General features: G+C 43.2%; 1 protein-coding gene across 5 annotated transcripts in view; it reads right to left on the bottom strand.

Moving 5' to 3' along the window:
• pbx1b (pre-B-cell leukemia homeobox 1b) overlaps nucleotides 1-18,273 on the bottom strand; it is a 123,916-nt gene that overhangs the window by 7,067 nt on the left and 98,576 nt on the right. For 3 of the 5 annotated variants that reach the window (XM_037115577.1, XM_037115580.1, XM_037115579.1), the window contains 5 exons: nucleotides 11,003-11,247; nucleotides 7,883-8,073; nucleotides 4,920-5,055; nucleotides 3,024-3,183; nucleotides 730-842 (listed from right to left, as the gene is read on the bottom strand). In XM_037115577.1, coding sequence (XP_036971472.1) covers nucleotides 730-842; nucleotides 3,024-3,183; nucleotides 4,920-5,055; nucleotides 7,883-8,073; nucleotides 11,003-11,247 — 845 coding nt within the window. The remainder of the gene's footprint in view (nucleotides 1-729; nucleotides 843-3,023; nucleotides 3,184-4,919; nucleotides 5,056-7,882; nucleotides 8,074-11,002; nucleotides 11,248-18,273) is intronic. The other 2 variants (XM_037115581.1, XM_037115582.1) reach the window with 2 other exon arrangements.

Consider the following 18,273-nt stretch of genomic DNA (forward strand, 5'->3'; position numbering starts at 1 on the left):
TATAATTACACTGCTAAAAATCAGTTAGGGAAATTGAAATATGGGTCCATATAAGTGTGTCCGTGAATTAGCAATAAAAAGTCAAATTAAATGTGTTGCCTTATTTTTTGGTGACCAAAAATATTCACGAAACACAAAATATAAATTCAGAAACATCAATCCAGTGAAATATTCCATTTCCCCTGACACATTTTGAGTAGGGTGTATTATATAATGTGACAACGCTGCGGTTACGTTTGGGAAAAGATAAAGTTTTTGGTCAAAACATCACTCTTGCAAGATCTTCTCGCAGGTCTGCAGTTACCATCTAGTCACGACCACCGTTAGCCCTGCAGTCACAGCATATTGACCTAAATTAGCCTGATTAATGTTTTCTGAAAAACGTCAGTAATTTGAGTTGACGTTACACACAGAGAGTGAAGAAATATTTAAAGCTAACATGCTAACCGGCTAACCCTAGCCCATCCCGGTCCAAAGCTCCTAAAGCGAAGTGCAAACACAGACACTAACCTGGTTCTCAGACGTCCCAGTCTTAATGGCTAGCTGCACAGCTAACGGAGCTAACGTGCTAACCGCAGGTACAGTTAGCGGGAATTAGCACTCAGAAAGTGGCCAATTCTTACACATCGCACATCTAATGATAATATTCACACCTGTTTTTGACAAGTCAACATGTCTACTGTGTTGGCCTGCCCCCTGTGTTAGCTGCTGCGCTGCTCATGGCCCTACCTGTGACTGCACGTTGGCTCCCACCTGAGCCCCCTGGTACGAGTCCCCATTGAGAGACTGCACGCTCATGAACAAGTCCCCGGAGTTTGACATGTTAAAAGAGCCAGCAGAACCTGAAAGGAGAGAGGGAGCAGTCGAATCACAGAGAGACAGAGAGCAAAGCAGGCTAAGCAAAAGTGCGCGAGGCCGGTCCAGGCGAGCCGCCCGGAGCGGCACCATGCAGAGAGGTTAGCTAGCTAGCAGCCAAGACGGGCTCTGTTAGATGAGAAGAAACGGAGCCGAGAGGAAACTAAGGGACACATGAAAGGCAGAAGAGATTCAGCTCTAACCCGACACAAGAGGCGTTTGTGTCAGGTGGAAGTTTTTAACCTCTAGTTGTAGAAAAATGGTATTAGTATTAAAGTATTAGTGCTAAGCTAACCAGAGGAAAAAAGAAGAATTTCCTAAGTGGTCAAAAAGAACTTTCTCGCTGTCTTACCCAAAGTCAAATTATCAATATAATGTGATCACAAGAGTCAAATAGAGATGTAGGCTCAGGATGTGTTTAGCCTAGCTTAGCACAAGTATTAGACAGAGCGTGAAGCTGCTAGCATAGCTCTGTCGAATCTGACAAAATGCACCTACCAACAAAGCTAACGTGACTTTTGAATTTAATTTGGTGACTCAACGTGATTCACCATTTGAATGATCAGCTTAGGAGTGATTTAGGTGTGAATATGTTTCTAATTTTTTTAAGGATTTGAGCTAGTTGTATTGGCTTCCCATGCTTGTTTTATGCTAGGCTAAACATGCTTCCTGCTCTGACTCCTGGTGAAACGGCAAATACACTGATTCCTAAAAAAAAACAAAAAAAAAAAAAAGAAATAAACACAGGACAGTAGCATTAAAGGATAAGGCTAGTGTTATTCTAGTTCCAGTTTTATTTTTTCTATTGTCAACAAGTCTCATAAAAATACAGATGCTTACTACTGAAAAAGATAAATAGATCAGTAACACGTTGAAAAGGTGAAAAGTTTGTGTTATAACGAGATTACGAGATAAAAACTGATCATGTTATAAAAAGAAAGTTATTCTTATCATAACATGAAATGCTCAGATGAGAATTTACAATATAACATAAAATGTTTCACTTAATATCAAGATATTTCATGTTAACACTTAAAAATTCAACATTTTGTATTAAAACAATGAAAGTTAACATGTGAAATGTTTTATTTTACAACCACAAGTTTGTTTTTTATAACAAGGCAAGTTTGTTGTTATAGCAATATAAGTTATAACGTAATAACCCGATAAGTTTATGTTATATTGACTTATCACGTTAAAAAAAGCTTGTACAAATAGTAGAAATGGTAGAAAGTAGCTATTATGTCAACAGATTATGTTATAATAAGTTATTGTGTAATATAAAAGTTAATAATACTTAGTTAAAATTAAATGTTTCTTGTTTTAACAACATAAGTTATTATTTCTATGACTGGAAACATTTTATTTTAATAGGTTTTAACAAGATAAATAGTATATTGTGAAGCTTTGTATGTCGTATTAACTTGAAAATATCTCGCTGTGACAAACGTCTCACGTTATGAAGTGATACTGATGCATTTTCTTTTTCAACGTGGCAGCGAGAGGCGGCTGCATAAAAAGACCAACGTTAACAACATGTTACTCTTTTTCTTTCAGGACTTTTTGACTTGACCTGAATTCAGATGTGTTACACTGACTCAATAAATAGTGTCCATGTTCACTACGGTGAGGGAACATGTCACCCCGTCCAACATTGTGACTCAACCTAATAAGTTCAGGAGCTCTTTGGTAGAGAGGAAACAATCTAATCTGTTGACGATGAGAAAGGAGCACAGAATATCACCAGACTTATCCTTTGAATGTCAGTACAGCAGAACATGATGAACACAAGAGTTATACAGTCATACATGAAGAATATGATTAACTGAGATGAAGACAAAAAGGACAGTAGGCATAGAGAGGCTTGGCACGGGGCTCAGGTTGGCTCATTTCTGACACAGGGAAAAATTTTAAAAGGGAAAATTTCGACCTATTCAATATAATCACGGTGCATTACCAGCTGAAAGGAACGTTCCTCGTACGAGAGCTGCCTTTTTTTTTTTTTTTTGTTAGTTCCTGTTGTTAGTTTTATTCCTTACAAACCACCAGCACCAGCATTTAAATAGCCTGAAACTGTCAAAATTGCAATAGTCGCTTTGTTGAAGTAATGCACAAGAGAGGAGGTACATGTCTAATAGCTGAGCAGAGCCAGGGACTTCCTGTCTCACCTGCAGAGTTTGGAGTTGAGGGTGAATTTGCTTGGCTTCCATGTGAGGATGCATTAGCCGCATTGACGGCAGTTCTCGCAGCGTACATGTTGGCTTCTTCTTGGAACTTACCAATGTTTTTCTTGTATCTGATTCTTTTATTCCCAAACCAGTTGGAAACCTGAGCAGATAAAACAAAGAGAAATAGTTTAATCCTCGTGAAATCTCAACACACAAGAGCACCCTCCACGTTTTTCGAGGGGCGAAGCATTCGGTTGAAATCAGGGGGTTCGTTTTTAGCTTTGCGTGGCCTTAATGGCATGTGTAACACTACGCAGAGCCTCTGTCAGAGGTAGTAGGGGCTACATAGACTGGTGCTGTGAATCTGCATTAGTGCCAGAATGGAATGATTGCCAATAACAGTCTCATTATGTCACCATGACTGCAGCTATCATCAGAACTCACGCAAGCACCAATCAGTCAACATCCGCTAACACCCATTACCGCTAATGGACTCCCAGATGAAGCCAGGGGGGTAATCCCGGGCGCTAATGATAAACAACATTAAAATGAAAACCGAATCAATCCTGCAAAGTTTCCAATACGCGGAGAAGGTAAACATTCTCCTTTATTATGGCCGAGAAACGGAAACTCTACAAATCATTCAGCCGCTGAGCAGCTTCCACAATCAGGCCCGGATGCATCCCGGAGTCACTCGGTATAAATTAATGAAACCAATTGAGAAAACAATCCATTCCCCAAATGATAGATCCAAAACACAAACTGCTTTGTTTACCTTGGCGTTGGCATTGCTTTTTCCTTATTATCGATTCACACAGAATTGAAACAACTTGAGTGCTAGAATGCAAAGATGAAAAAAACAAAACAAAACAAAAAAAAACACAAGGTGCCTAAAATATTTAAACTCTTTCTGATTATCAGCAGCATTGGCACAAACATCTCGAGAGGCGCTGGATGTTTGGTTTTGGTTACCGTGAGATCGATTAGTAAATCATCACATCAAACCACTGCAGTGCTAATTCTCAGCGGTGCTAATGGTGTTGTGCGCTAATTGCTTTCATAGACTCAGTAAGCGGTTCTGTTCATTTCTAACGGGACGAGGGGGTTTGGACTTGTTTTGTTTTCAGCCACCTGTGACCGGCGAGTAGACGAACTCTCTCTCTGCTACGAGAGGGAGGCGAGGGGGGAGGTGCCGGGATAACAAGTGGGATGCATTTTGATGAAGAATGGGGGGATGGTAAACCCCCTCATCGCCCCCTCAAACCGCCTGGTGCGTATACTGTGCGGCTGAAGCGATTTCTTTCACAATTAATTAACCTACTGATCTTCTTTTTTTAATTAATCAATTAATAGCTTTGGAATTTGTTTACATGGTTTAATTTGTTACGAAACAAAAGAAAAGGAAACTAATTATCAAAGGAGGCGATTATGTTTACATCCAACGTGTCCGTGTTCAGTTAAAATAACTACTTTTATTTCACCTTTTTTATTTTGTATATTTTCTGTAAAACGTGTTCCCACTATGACAGCAAGTGTCGTCTTTATCTTGCGTTACTTCAAAAAGAAACAAACAGTCATTTGGTCAAAAAATAGCTCTTCTTTTTTTTTTCCTGGTTTGAATTACAAGACAACAAAACTCGTGACACGGCGTATTTATACTTCAAGTCCTTTTGTTGTCTCAATAAAAGGTTCTGCTCAAAGATTAGAGGAGCTGTCTGTACTCGTGACAGTCAGAGAACTTATTATTAGGTTACTTGCCAAGATGCTCACAGCTGCTTCACATTAGGAATCGTGTTTGTCTGGATCGTTCTGTGTACAGTGGTTTTACCCTACAGGTGGTGTGGTTGGTTGGTTGGTTGGTGGGTGTTTGTGGGTGGAGGTTGATCTGTGGTGTACCTGGGCAACTGTGATGGCACACTTCTTTGCCAGCTCCTCTTTAGCCTCCTCACTGGGATAAGGGTTACTGAGGTGTGAGTAGAAATACTCGTTCAGGATCTCTGTCGCCTGCTTGTTGAAGTTTCGTCTTTTCCGTCTGCAAAAAAAAAAAAATTAAACACTGGAGGTTAAAACAGGAATTGAAACAAGTTAAGGTCAAAGAAACATGGAAACAGGAGATTGTTGCATGTGATCCACCACATTTTTAGCGTGCTAACCAGCTAGCCTTGCCCCATCCTGGTCCAAAGCTCCTGTGCTAGCGGTGTGAAGACCAGTGCTTCCCGAGGCTTGTACGGCTAGCTGCACTGCTAACCAAGCTAACTAGCTAACGGCAGCTGGAGTTGAGCAGCAGTTAGTGGCAGCATTAGTGATGTACCGCCCCATATTTGTTTTTTGTGTATGAATTAAAAAAAAAAAAAAAGTCAAATTTTTCTCAAACCCAAAAACCAGAAATGATAAAAACAACGCTACAACGATGAATCGATTGGTCGTCAGCTATACAGTCAATCAAAAGGTCTGATAATTGATCAATTGGTTCAAGTACATTTTTTAAAAATAAATACTTGAAAGTATTTTCTGTTTTCTTTCCTTCATCTATGATGGTAAACTGAATATCTGCATTGTGGCAAAAACAACATTTGAAGACAACACTGAAACACATTGATCCACATTTTTTCACCATGTTCTGACATTTTATAGACCAAACAACTGATCAGTTAATGGAGAACATCAGTGAGTATTTCACCCAGTAATCCACTTGTTGTTTGATTGTTGAAGAAGTGGTTAGAGAAATGCTTCTCTCCAGTCCAAGCCATCGTCATCTAAACTCTATTTTGAACAGCTCGAGTCTCTTATTCTGGATGTTAGCGTGACTATCTTGATCTACAAATAACTCTGTGTCTTTGGGTCACCACGGTCCTGCTTTGGATGAACATTACTTGCTTTGTGAAAACCTCAGCCGCACTCAAAAACTTTCAATTTAGCTGCGGTTTTGCTTCGAGACCCAAGAGACCAATTTGAGCCCTGAACTGCTTCAACTATAGTTCTGTTTACAAGCAGCTGAGAAAAGAATTAGCAGCAGCAGTCACAGCACATAGAGGCTCATTCCAATCTATGAATCGTTTACATTTCTCCACAACTAATAGTGGATTTTTTTCATTGTCTGTGAGCTGTGATCTACAAAAAAGGACACGTTTCATAGCAAAATGTGCCGATTAGAATTCAATATGAAGAATGAACTGAGTAAAGAAATTGTCTGATGATATAAAAATAAGCTCTTGGTTCACTTCTGATTTAAATGTATCCATATTCCAGTGTTGGAAAGTAGTACATAAGGTTTACATGAAATATCTGGTCAGATTTATTACTTTTTTTTATTCTTTGATGACATTTTTTTAAGTTCTTGTACATAAAGATGTTTGAGGAAAAACATGTTATATTGCTTTATTGTTTACATTCTTTAAACATGAATTTTTGGGCCACTTGGTGACAGCGCAACAAGCTTTAAAGATAATATATACACTGACCCATGAAGTTGTTGTGGCCAAAATATATGATAAGTCTGTTCATGTCCAGACGTAAAACAACATGATCACTCATTTAAAATCTTGTGTCCGGCCACCTGATGAAAGAACAACATTCCCTCCAGCAACTCCTGATGGAATAACTGGCTCTTTAGCTGCTGAACGCTCCACCGTGTTCTCCAGCTAGCTGCTGTTTTATTTTGTAGTTCCACTTCCTGTCTTTGTCTGTTTTTCCCAAGCAAAAATCCTACATTTAAAAAAAAAAAACAAGCAACAAAAGGCAGGCAAAGGGAAATCAAATCAGACACTGATCGACTAATGCAACTCAGGCGCACAGAGAGAAAAATGTCGGGAAAACAGACAAAGACAGGAAGTGGCACTTAAACCAAGAAACATGAGGGGAAAACTTACAAAATAAAACAGGAAATGAGCACACCAGTAATCCAAGTATAGTCTCAGTATTCCAGCATGCTGGAAATACATGGCAGCACGGAAACAAGGCAGAGTTGATCAAACACCACTTACTAATTTACATACTGCAATTTTTCATGGTTTCCATGTGAAGGTAATGAAAAGCCCCCCCCCACACACACACACAACACCTGGAAGCAGACTGATATCATATTCACATGCCGGTGAGTTGACTGACCCTTTATCTCCTGCACCTATCAGGTCATGTCTGCATGTGCCACATCTGAAGAGGGCTTTACATAAGCTGGAGGGGAACCCTGTAAAATCTCCATGCATGTACCCACCGGTGAGGAGATTTGTGCTAAAATCTCTGTCCCGCACTCCAAAAGCCTGCTTGAGAATATGTAAATGTGCACAGCATGGGGCTCCAGCAGCCAGTAGATTAATCAGCGGAGCCGAGCATGGCAGTGCCTCTCAACCAGTGAAAGCTTTCCTCTTCCTCTCCCCTCTCCCCTCTCCCCCTCGCTGCTGCGCCACCACAATAATTTGCAAGAGAATAGATAGGGAGCTTTGTAAGGGAGCGCATGCCTCATTTAAATGTTATGCCTCCAACTCAGACTTTGAGCGACATTTATCCTTGGAGAAATGTATGCAAATCCGGAGCACGCATCAAAAGGAACAAGCGATTACATTAAAAAAGGGAAACAGTTAGCGTTATGGAGCACGCAGGGAACTCTTATTGGCCAGTGCTGGTGGGTACGCTGGTCCAAATGGCATCCACAGATGCAAACCCAGTCCAGTTTGTGTGCGGCAAAGTGGCAAAGCAGCATGTGTTACAGCATGTTTATAGCATGATAGGCCTCCTACGTCAGCCATTCATATGGATATCAGGCCGAGCCGGGGAGCACATGATGATTTGCAGTGTTGTTAAATCGCACGGTTATTTGTAGCGCTGAATGGGAAACGCGAGCTGCATACAAGGACACGCACCTGGCATCGAGGAAGCGGGAGCGCAGGATCATAACGGCCTCGCAGGTGCTCTGTTTGAGCTGCATCTGGATGGAGCTGAACTTGCGGTGGATGATGTTCACCATGCGCTCGATCTCTTTGGGCGAAATTGGCCGCGTGCGCGACTGCTCCCGCAACAGGTTCATCACGTGGGTGGTGAACTCGTTACATGCCTGGAGGGAGAAAGAAACACATCACACACACACACACACACACATAGAAGGAATGAAAGATCATACACAATAACACTTCCCCGCGCCGAGGTCGATCCAGCTGTGAATAAAACACTTTCAATGTGGCTTCAGAAACAGACATTCACATTAAGGCGGCCCGATAAATCGATTTTTCATCGTCATCGCGATATGAACATGTGCGATAAACACATCGCAAAAGACTGCCTGACACGCGATGAATAGGAAAAATTATTTTGTTTACACGCGCCATGCATGCACCTTGAGTACAAGGACCAATCAGATGACGCCCCTGCTAGCTGTTAGCTACCCTGACAAAGCTAATCGGCATCAGTTTGGTGGTGATTGCCAGGTTACGATGGCTGAGGGAGGAGAGAGAAGCCATGAAAATGTGGTCGACGAAGACCTTGTGGTGAAAAGAAACAGCACTTCTGCTGTATGGACTTATTTTTGATTCGGGAGAGACGACGTGTTACAAACACAGGTACGGTGTAAAACATGCCGAGCAGTTGTTGCAACTTCTAGAGTGAATACAACCGACCTCCATCACCACCTGTAATACAACCTACACGGACAATCCAAAACTAACGTTAGCCATCATTAACTGTGTACTTAATAATACGCAAACTTCAATATTTGTTTATTTATCGTAAGAGATCTCGGTATTGAACAGTGTTATCGCACATCGTATATCGTGGAGGCCTAGTTCACATACAGGAGGGTTTAAAAATCTAAAGAAATCTGGCTCTTTGCTTAATGTGGTTCTGGGCCGAGCTCCTCTCACACACACACACACACACACACACACACACACACAGCCGACGGGGGAATATAAGCGCTGATATATTTCATATTTAACAGAAGTGGTGATGGCAGTGTGTTGAGAGCAGCCAATGACAGCTGTTCCCTTCCCAGACACACACTTTCACAGCGTAGCCACCCTGAGAGACGAACATGCCACGACGTTTCATTCATCCCCCCCGTGTGACACCAGGCGTGAATCTGCCACGATATTACACTCCCGACTCCGTGTCTCTTACTGTCTCCTCTTCTTTATTTCCTCTCCTCCCGTCGATCTCTCTCTGGATTTAGCCGTGTCAGGCTTTGTCTGTGTCTGTCTATCTGTGTGTTCATCTGTCTCACTCGCATTTCATCTGAAAGGGGGATGCTATTGTCGCGAATGCATCGGTTATCAAGGCAATGAGAGGGAATCATCTACCCTCCTCCCTCCCCATTTCCAGCAGACTTTCATGACTATACTTGGAATATACACAGAGACGCACAGCACACTGCATATGCTGGACTATTCTGGGGTGGCAACACGCATCTGGAGTGAATCCTTACTGACAGTGATGTATATTGAGGAAACATTCAGGTCCACAGGGGTTGTGATCCTATTTAAGGCCGACGCCGCCTCTGTGAAGTCGAGTGTCGGTGTAGTAAAAGTATTGAAAAGAGGACAGAAAATGAAAAGTGGGACAATGCGTCGCAATGATCTATATAATCTGTGTTTTTTGTGGTGAATTTAGGTTTATTAGCATCGCTTGGTTGCGTGTCAGAGGCTGTATGGAGCTGAAACATCCAGATACTTTAAGTTCTGGCGAAACGTTTACTGACGCAGTGAAAGATGACCGTCGTAATTCCAGGAAGGCCAACGTGACATCCTCGAACGTCCACAAAGAAAACAGCAGCAGATCCTCTCAAATTAGTAGCTTCAATGAGAGGACGTTCTGTGTTATTACTCAAAAAAGATTTATGTGATAAAAACAGCTGCTGATTATTTTATCTTGTGACCAATCGAATAATTGACTCAGTGTTTTCGGCTCTAAATGAAAAGCTTTCATCGCAGGAGAGGACGAGCCACAGTGGTGCCCCGACGGTTAAACCGCAACCATCAGACGTCTGTGGTTTCCAGCGAGGGCGTCACTTTGTGTTGAGAACTGGTGGCTTCAAAACCTATTTTTAAATATAACATTCACCATATCCGTTTATAAGTAATGTGGAGGGGATCATATATTAAATTTACAGACTTTGCAAGCAGCACTGTATTCACAAAATCCAGCAAATAAGATGATTGTGTTAGCAAACTTTAGGATTTTCTAGCTAGCTTGCGAACCAAATGACCTGTGGCATCGAACAGCTTTTTTGAAGATTTGATGCCGTTTCCGTTTCATATGATTGTAACTTGAATATCGTCAATAATCTGGACTGTTAGTTGGACAAAACAAGCAACTTGAGGATGTTGAGGAAATTGTGATGAGCATTTATTTGAGTAATTTTCCAACATCTACACAGATTTATCCATCATGGAAGTTATCATCAGTTGCAGCCCTAAAACCTTAATAACGTTTAATATGCAGGTCAAAATGCATTGTGGGAAATGTAGGCGTCAGTAATGTAAACGCTTCCTGAGCTACATCAGTTGTTCAGGAAAACGCTGCAGTGCTGTTTTGCTGTGAAGCTCCAGAAATGTTTTGTGGTACTTTGAAACTTTACCTGAATTTCCATCGGCAGACATTTGGGTGAACCTGTCCTTTACTGCGCATTATTGTACGAGTTTGTTGTTGATACTACATATTGTGGGGAGAGCTGTAATTACATAAAAAAGTCTGAAATGTTGAGATAAACCTCAGTAAACAGCGTTACAGCCTCCTCATGTGCTCTGAAGCCAGTTTTAACAAGGTAATGGTCAAATTTATAACCTGTTTCTGTTCCCTCTTTGGAGCGGCGCTCTATCAAACAGATTACGATCACTACTAGTGTTGACATGACAGTCTGAGTCAGTCAGACACTCTTATTGGGAGATGTGATAACGCAGGAACAGTATTTTTCTCAGTGTGTAACAATCAAAATCAATAAAAATGAGACGTCTGATGTTGACACGTGCCGTCAGATCTTCTGCCCTCCTCACCTGTTCGTACTTCTCCAGCTCCGTGTGGTAGATCTGTCTGATCTGGGACAGCTTGGCCCTGTAGTCCGAGTGCTCCGCCGAGTTGTCCGCCCCCGCTCCTCCCGAGGCCGCCGCCGCAGCTGCAGCGGCCGCCGAGCCTCCGCCTTTCTCTGGACCGGACACGCCCTCCGCCAGCAGCATGTTGTCCAGCCGCATGAGCTGGGGATCCGGGGGCTCCTCCTCCTGGGCGCCGCGGATACTCAGCACTGCAATGACAGGAGGAGGTCAGAGGTCAGTCGGAAAAGGTCACACCTAGAGAGGAGCGATGCGCCGTAACAAGCTGTCAAGCTGAACGCACGGCCGAGCTGCAGCCACACATGCAGCGAGCTGGAGCAAAACGAGACACGAGTAGAGACCGCTGGTGTGTGTGTGATGGCTTCATACTTAAGCCAAAACACTCTTTGGTTACAACAGAGGAGCTGTGTCAGTGTTGTGTGATCTCCAGCTGACGGGCAGGACCGAGAGGCTGATCTGGAGGAAGACGACACTTTTCTCTGACATATAAACCAAGAAATTGAATCAAACAATAAAATATGAAACAAATTCCTCAATTTAATATGTTACCTTCATCTTCAAACTACAAGGTCGGTATTTTATGGCAGTTATGACTGCTATTATTGTTACCTATTTATGGTGCTATCTTAAAATACACTCTATTATAAAACTCATAATTCCAAGTCCACGCAAGTTACGGAGCACTTTCTACTTTGTGTTTCATCAAATGTAGATTTTATTGGACAGACACTGAACGAGCAGAGAAAGAGGGAGCGGCTGTGAGCTGGACTCTTAAAACGACACAGTATATAGAGTTATCAATATTAATTGATCTGAAACACGACATGAAACACAGTGTTCAGTGCTGCTCTGCACAATAAATGGCATTCTTGAGACTCCTCACCCACCATCGTGTGGACCAGTACCTCCGTCTTCCACTAGAGGTCTCCCTTGCCATTCTTTACCAGACTTTAAAGTCCCACCTTCCATTTTCTGGGGTGAAAACACTCCCAGGCTCTGACTCGTCCTCCTCCATCTGAGAACCATCCATTTCAATATAAAACACCTTCTCCCGCGCGGAGCCCCGCCGCCGCCGCTCGGATCTAAATTGATCCCAGAGTGGACATCGAAAGTGCATCGACAGCAGCTGGCGTTATTGTTGCAGGGGGCCCTCGGCCGCGGCGCCAACACCAGCTCTGCCTCTGTGACTTTGTGCCCCGCGTGTGTCGATAGCCATTTAAAACGTTACCATTTGTCATTTGTCTCGTTGTCATTGAATGAGAAGGGACAGGCAGGGAGCACTTCATTAATTCAGAGACAATGGGAGTGCTTGGTGCATTAACCCCAGACTGCCGTCCGGGTTGGTCGGCCTGGGCAGGGGGTCACTGGGATGAGAATGAGGCCTGCTGTACTTGCAGAGGGAGAAGAGGGGGCTCCCTCGGCCGACCCCCCTCCGCTTTAAGTGGACTGGAAATGCAAATATGGCAACTGTTGGCGAGTGGAAGAGGTCAGGGGTTCAGGCCACAGGCTCAGCGGGAGGTAGATTGAGTGTGGGAGGAGTGTCGGAGGAGGAGGAGGAGGAGGAGGGGGGGGATCTCCTGGGATGGCAGGACTGTACAAACATCCTGTCTCATTACCCAGACTCCTTCATCACTCCTGTAATGTATGGACGGGAGAAACTCTCGGATGGCTTCACACCCGCCGTAGCTCCGCACCTCCCCGCCACTCTGCAGCCGCGTTCTGACCCGATCAAACCTGCTCCATCACAAACTCTAAACACGCCTGTCCGCTTTCGTTAGCGTACATCGGCGGAGGCTCCCGAAACGCTCACCAGTATGGAGAGGCAGATTTTTTTTTTATTTATCTATTTTTTTCTCTATAGTTACCACCTCATAAATACCGAGATTAAAGTGGGTGTTAAAACGAGAGCACACCACAAAATATCCCAATGGGGGGAAAAAAAAGGAGCTGCACTCTCTGGAAGTCATTCTGGGAAGGAGAAACTCTCAGAAGAAGAAGAAGAAAGAAAAACTGACATTTTCTTGACAGAAGTGCAGGAGGGGAAGGTGCGTTCAGCGTGTCGAGGTGGAGTGAAAGGTTGAAAAGATTCACAGAATGTCCTTTTATTCAAAATTCGGCCGATTGGTTTGGAAAAACTCACCCGATCCTGTAACACAAATAATTTCCCAAGTAAAAAGCCCAACTCAAAGAGCGCCAGCACGCAAAGAAATTAACGGGGAGGAAGCTCTCCTCAGACGTTTCTACTGAAAAACCGAGACCAGATTTCTCTCCGAACTCATAAACCGTCTGGACTGTCAAACGAAAGCGGAACATAAAAATTCCCCGTGTCCACAGAAACGCTCGGATTCGCGTCTGCCAAGTTCCAGCTTAACATTCACGATGTGTTTATTTTACTTGGCTTGGAGCACCTCCGACATCAGTCTTGTAAGAGCGGCTGTTGCAGAGAAGGTCATTTCTGAGGAGATCTCTTGGAAGGCAAAGAAAGAGAGAGAGAGAGAGAGAGAGAGAAAGAGAGAGAGGGAAAAAAAAAAAACCACCAGTAGGCCGACTGTGTTTGGAATAAGAAAGGTCGTGGACAAATAGAAAAGCTAACGACTACATTCACCGGTGCTAGGTAAAGCCGAGCATCACGCTGAGAATAAATAAGAAAAACGTCTTGAACTGAAATCAACACAAACTCCTCGACGGGCCTCGCTGTCGACACGTGCACACGCTCGCTAATCAGCCTCACGTCGCCATCCTCAGCCAGGATCCCAGCTCCAGTCTCTGCTGCTGATCCAGCTGTCTTGGAGAGCATCTGTCAGGAGGGACCCAGGAAGGAACAATGCATTACGCCATGTTGGCTGTGTACTGTCATCCCTCATTGACAGCACATTGTCACACTTACACAGTGTCCTCTGAGCTGGGAACAAGCTAAGTAGCTGCTGACTATAATATCAGCTCTTCCTGCCGCCTCTTATCACACAATCTGATGGAAGCGGCTCCGAGTGGGGTTAATGTGGGATCCTGCAGGAAAAAAAGGGGGTGTTCATTTTTTCTAATCTACCCGACTAATCAGCGCGATCCCTCCAACGATGACGGGCATTAACGGTAACAACCTCTTGTTTTGTTTCTTTTGTTTTTTGCCGCGCATGGAGAGAGAAACCGCAAGAAACCTGCCGCGTTCGGAAGTGATGGAAGCAAACGATGATTTATTTATTCCAGCCTGAAACCTAAAGCACATAATTAAAACCATGGAGGGATTATCTCAAACAAATAAAATTAATAAAGAAAAGAAAGGGATAATGTGCCTCCATAAAATTGGCTTTGCTGTGGGTCATAATTACACGACTCAGTGAGGGCCACTTTATTGGCTAATGGCAGCCTAATTGATTCATCCTAATGTTTTCCGAGTCTCGGGTACCGCCGGGCGCTCCCTGTCCAATAGTGCTGGTGAACTTACTTAGCCACCCGCAGACAAACACTGAAGGTTCTCCCAGGGATAAACAATTATCTTAGTGCGTATGTGTGTGACTCGGACCCCCACCCTCCCTCCACCCTCCTCCTCCTCCAGAGTCAACACACATTTTCTGTACGTCTCTAATGGATGCCATTTCCCTCTTGGAGGCGTTTCAAAGATGGCTTGTTGTCAGACGAATGCCTTTAGTCCTCCCTGCTGTTGTTGACAAGCAATTCTCGCCAAGGAGGCACGCGAGGCTTTATTGCTTTGCTTTATCTCGTGCGTTAATATGAATAAAAACAAGGGGATTCGTACGTCGGCTGTGCCTGGTAATGAATTCACTAATAAGATACAGAGAGCTGCACTTGGAAGGGAAACCTCTACATATGTTTGCATCCCTCGGTCAGGATCCGATCGCTGAGCACGCACAGCAAAACGTCACCCACCGAGAAGACGAGAAAAGTAAACTGGAACGGACAAACTTGACATTTATTTAACCCCCTCGCAGCATGTGGCCTTTTTCTTTTCTTTTTTTTTTTTTTTAACTTACAAATCAAATCGATATTTAATAATTCAAGCGCACGGTCGTTGGCTTTTTGAGAGGTGGATGTTTAACCGTCTCGCTTGTTTATCTGGAAATATTCATTTCATTTTCACACAGCCGAGGGGAGGGAAAAAAAAAAAAAAAAAAAAAAAGCTCTCGCTCTTTGAGGATAAGCTCGGAATATCATGCTCGGAGATGATTTACGTCCCTATTTGGGGGGAAGCGGCTTGCCTAAACCCACTTCTTCTCCCCCCTCGTTGCTTGTTTTCAGCGAGCACATGTGTAACATTCTCTGTCGCCCATATATTAGTCATTCGAGAAGATTGGCTCACGGCCTCATATGAAGATGGGTGTGGGTATTAAAATATTAATTGGACTGCTCGCAACAGAGATACATCATGTGAGAGTGGCTCTGAGTTTGGGGTGAGCCTTCAATTGAACACCAGAGAATAAACTCCCGTCTCTTCTCTGAAGGGGAATGAACCGTGGCAAAACAAAAGTGGGCCGGCAGCCCCGGGGGCTAGCATCATAACTAGCTTCCTTGGAGAAGTGTTATCGCTGGGGAAGGACACAGGCCCGTTTATAGATTGTCACATCATCACGCCTGTACACGACAGGAGTTCATAAACGGGAGGAATATTAAAATTGACAGCAAATACAAACAAGATCCAGGTCTAAAAATACACTTTTGAGTCAGTAGCAATATTTGGGATCCTATCAAAAGCTTGTCAGGGGATTAAGATTTCTTCCAGGACACTGCTTGCATCTTCAAAAATGATTCAGTTTTTTTTCATGGCATAACAATATCAGACTCAAAGAGTTACAACACACCATGCTCCGCAGTCCAGATATCTTATCCCATCAGATTAACAGAGGCAAATGGCAGGCTGTCAAAAACCATTACCATATGTAATCCCCTTCTAGATTTCGAAGGCATGTCGACGGGGACTGTTGGCATGGCAGCCCTGTCATGGCGATCGGGTGGTTGTGGGGAAAGCCTGATGTTTAATTAATGATGTTGGGCTGTTCTGTCACAGTTAGCGAGACGGACGGTCAAACATAAAGGCCTCTGACAGAGATTGGGTGCCTCGGTTCAAACCGGCGGACACCTTCGGAGGCCCTCCGCTCTGCACCCACATGCTGAAATGCGATCCGCAGTGTTACATCACCAGCAGCAGCACATGGAGATCGGCCAAGAGTGACACACAACGCCGGTCAGGTGACAGCGTGTCCAGGCGGATCAACAACTGCCCGGGCTGACATTTGTAAGAGCGCTTTGATTTGAGAGGTGAAGGAGGTGCAGGACTTTAAAGTCACAACCTGGTTCAGCTCTTCTGTTCTGTTGCTGAACTATGAATTTAACTCACATGGAGCTTTTCAACCTGTTGCCGTCAGATGCAAACGTCCTGTGATGCTTCTTGTAATTGTAGAAAAGCAGCAGATGAAGTGATTTTGGAAAAGGAAAGAAGTATGTGGTTAGCATTAGCAGCAAATAGCATCAAGGCTAAAAACAAAGGTGATGTTCAAATAATGTTTGCATTCAAACTTTACATTTTACAGGCTGTTTGTTTTTCCTCTTTGCTAATGCAAAATGACAAGAGCTAGTCACACCGAACAGATCATAAACACCAGAACATCCGTGAAGTAATGTGAGGAAACATCATGGATGCAAAGCGGTAACGCTGTTTGCTAACAGTAACGCTAGCTTGTATAAAAGAAACAAATAATACAAGAAACTGCATTAACGCTACAACAATTTTTCTGGGTCAAAATATGTCAGTTGGAGTTTGTTAGACTGGCTTTATTTTAGATTATCCAGCCATGTTAGCTAACAATGTTTTATATTCACTGTAAAGATCTTTCAGAAATTTCAAAGAGCATCTGGAACAAATACTTTTGTAATTATCATCAATCAGGCTAATCATCATCTGCAGTCGATGATTTCGGTCTTTTTATATCAAGTCTTCAAAAATATTCCGGCATCACAGCATCAACATCATCATCATCACCGGCAGATGAAGGCTTCTGATCAATGTTGGATTTTTTTCATTCCAGTTGTGCTAAAACATCCTCATTGTAAACATGCAGCTTTATGTAGTTGGTTTTAAAGAATAAGCAGACAAAAATAAAAAATAAAGTTTATGAAATTGTCAAATTTCAATAACTGACATCCCTTAAATCAGTATATATCAGTATATAGTATATAATTTGACGTTATCAAATAAAATCAGCATACGACTAACAGACAATGATATTTCACTACAAGATAAAGATGTGATGTAATCTTGAATAATCACTCCAACCCTTAAAAACTTGACTTGAAAGCCAAAATTGCTTTTGCATAATTAACCCTTTTCTTGTCGGGCTGCGGTCGGCCTGTCTGCTTGGATTTACGCTGACAGGCCCGGCCCTATTTGTTTGCATTGGTGCTTCAGTGGGCACACTTCATTGTGGCTTCAGCAGTTAATAAATCACAGTGGAGGCCCTCCTCTCTAGACGGCAGCGTGTGCTACGGTGGTCCTGTCACAAGGCAGGCACCAGCGCCGAAGCGACAGCTACATGCTAATTCAACATCGGCATAATTCATTATACAGTCGCAAGTGTACTGGAATGGAAAAAGAACCAACATACACCAGGAGGAAGACGACAGGCATCAAACTGTTAAATCCTGCTCCCCTTAAGTCCCCTCTGTTTGCCTTTGTAAAGACTCCAGTCTTTAAACTCCTGCCAGCAACAAAAAAAAATTATACCTCACTTATTAGACATGCACTGAGAGAGCTCCGGGATGTGCAAAGAATACAATAATTTCACTGCAAAAAAAAAAAAAAAAAGCACAGACACAAAGTCATGTGATTCATTTAAAGGTTAACAGACAATATCAAAAGAGGTTAATGGACAATGAAGACAATTAAGAAGCGAGCGAGCTCCTCAGCAGTGTTGCTTAGGAAAGAAATCTTGCCTTTATATGAAATATGGTAATCTAACACCGCCACTTCCTGTAAGTCACACATAAAATGACATATCAAAAAGGTAGTAGAGCTGGAGCTTTAGCACTAAAGGGGCAAATTAACCAAAAAAAGATAAAGAGTCAATTAAAGCGATAAGGCCCGGCGCTCTTCAGACGGGGGGAGGTGGAGCTGACAGGCTTCACATTAAAGTGCCGCGCTGCCTTCTCATCCTCCACGTGGCCCCGCCGCTTTGTAACCACCAGTTCAGAAGAGAAAAGGAGCAGCG

The sequence above is a fragment of the Acanthopagrus latus genome, chromosome 11 (assembly GCF_904848185.1).
Source record: "Acanthopagrus latus isolate v.2019 chromosome 11, fAcaLat1.1, whole genome shotgun sequence".
In the NCBI taxonomy this organism is placed as follows: Eukaryota; Metazoa; Chordata; class Actinopteri; order Spariformes; family Sparidae; genus Acanthopagrus; species Acanthopagrus latus.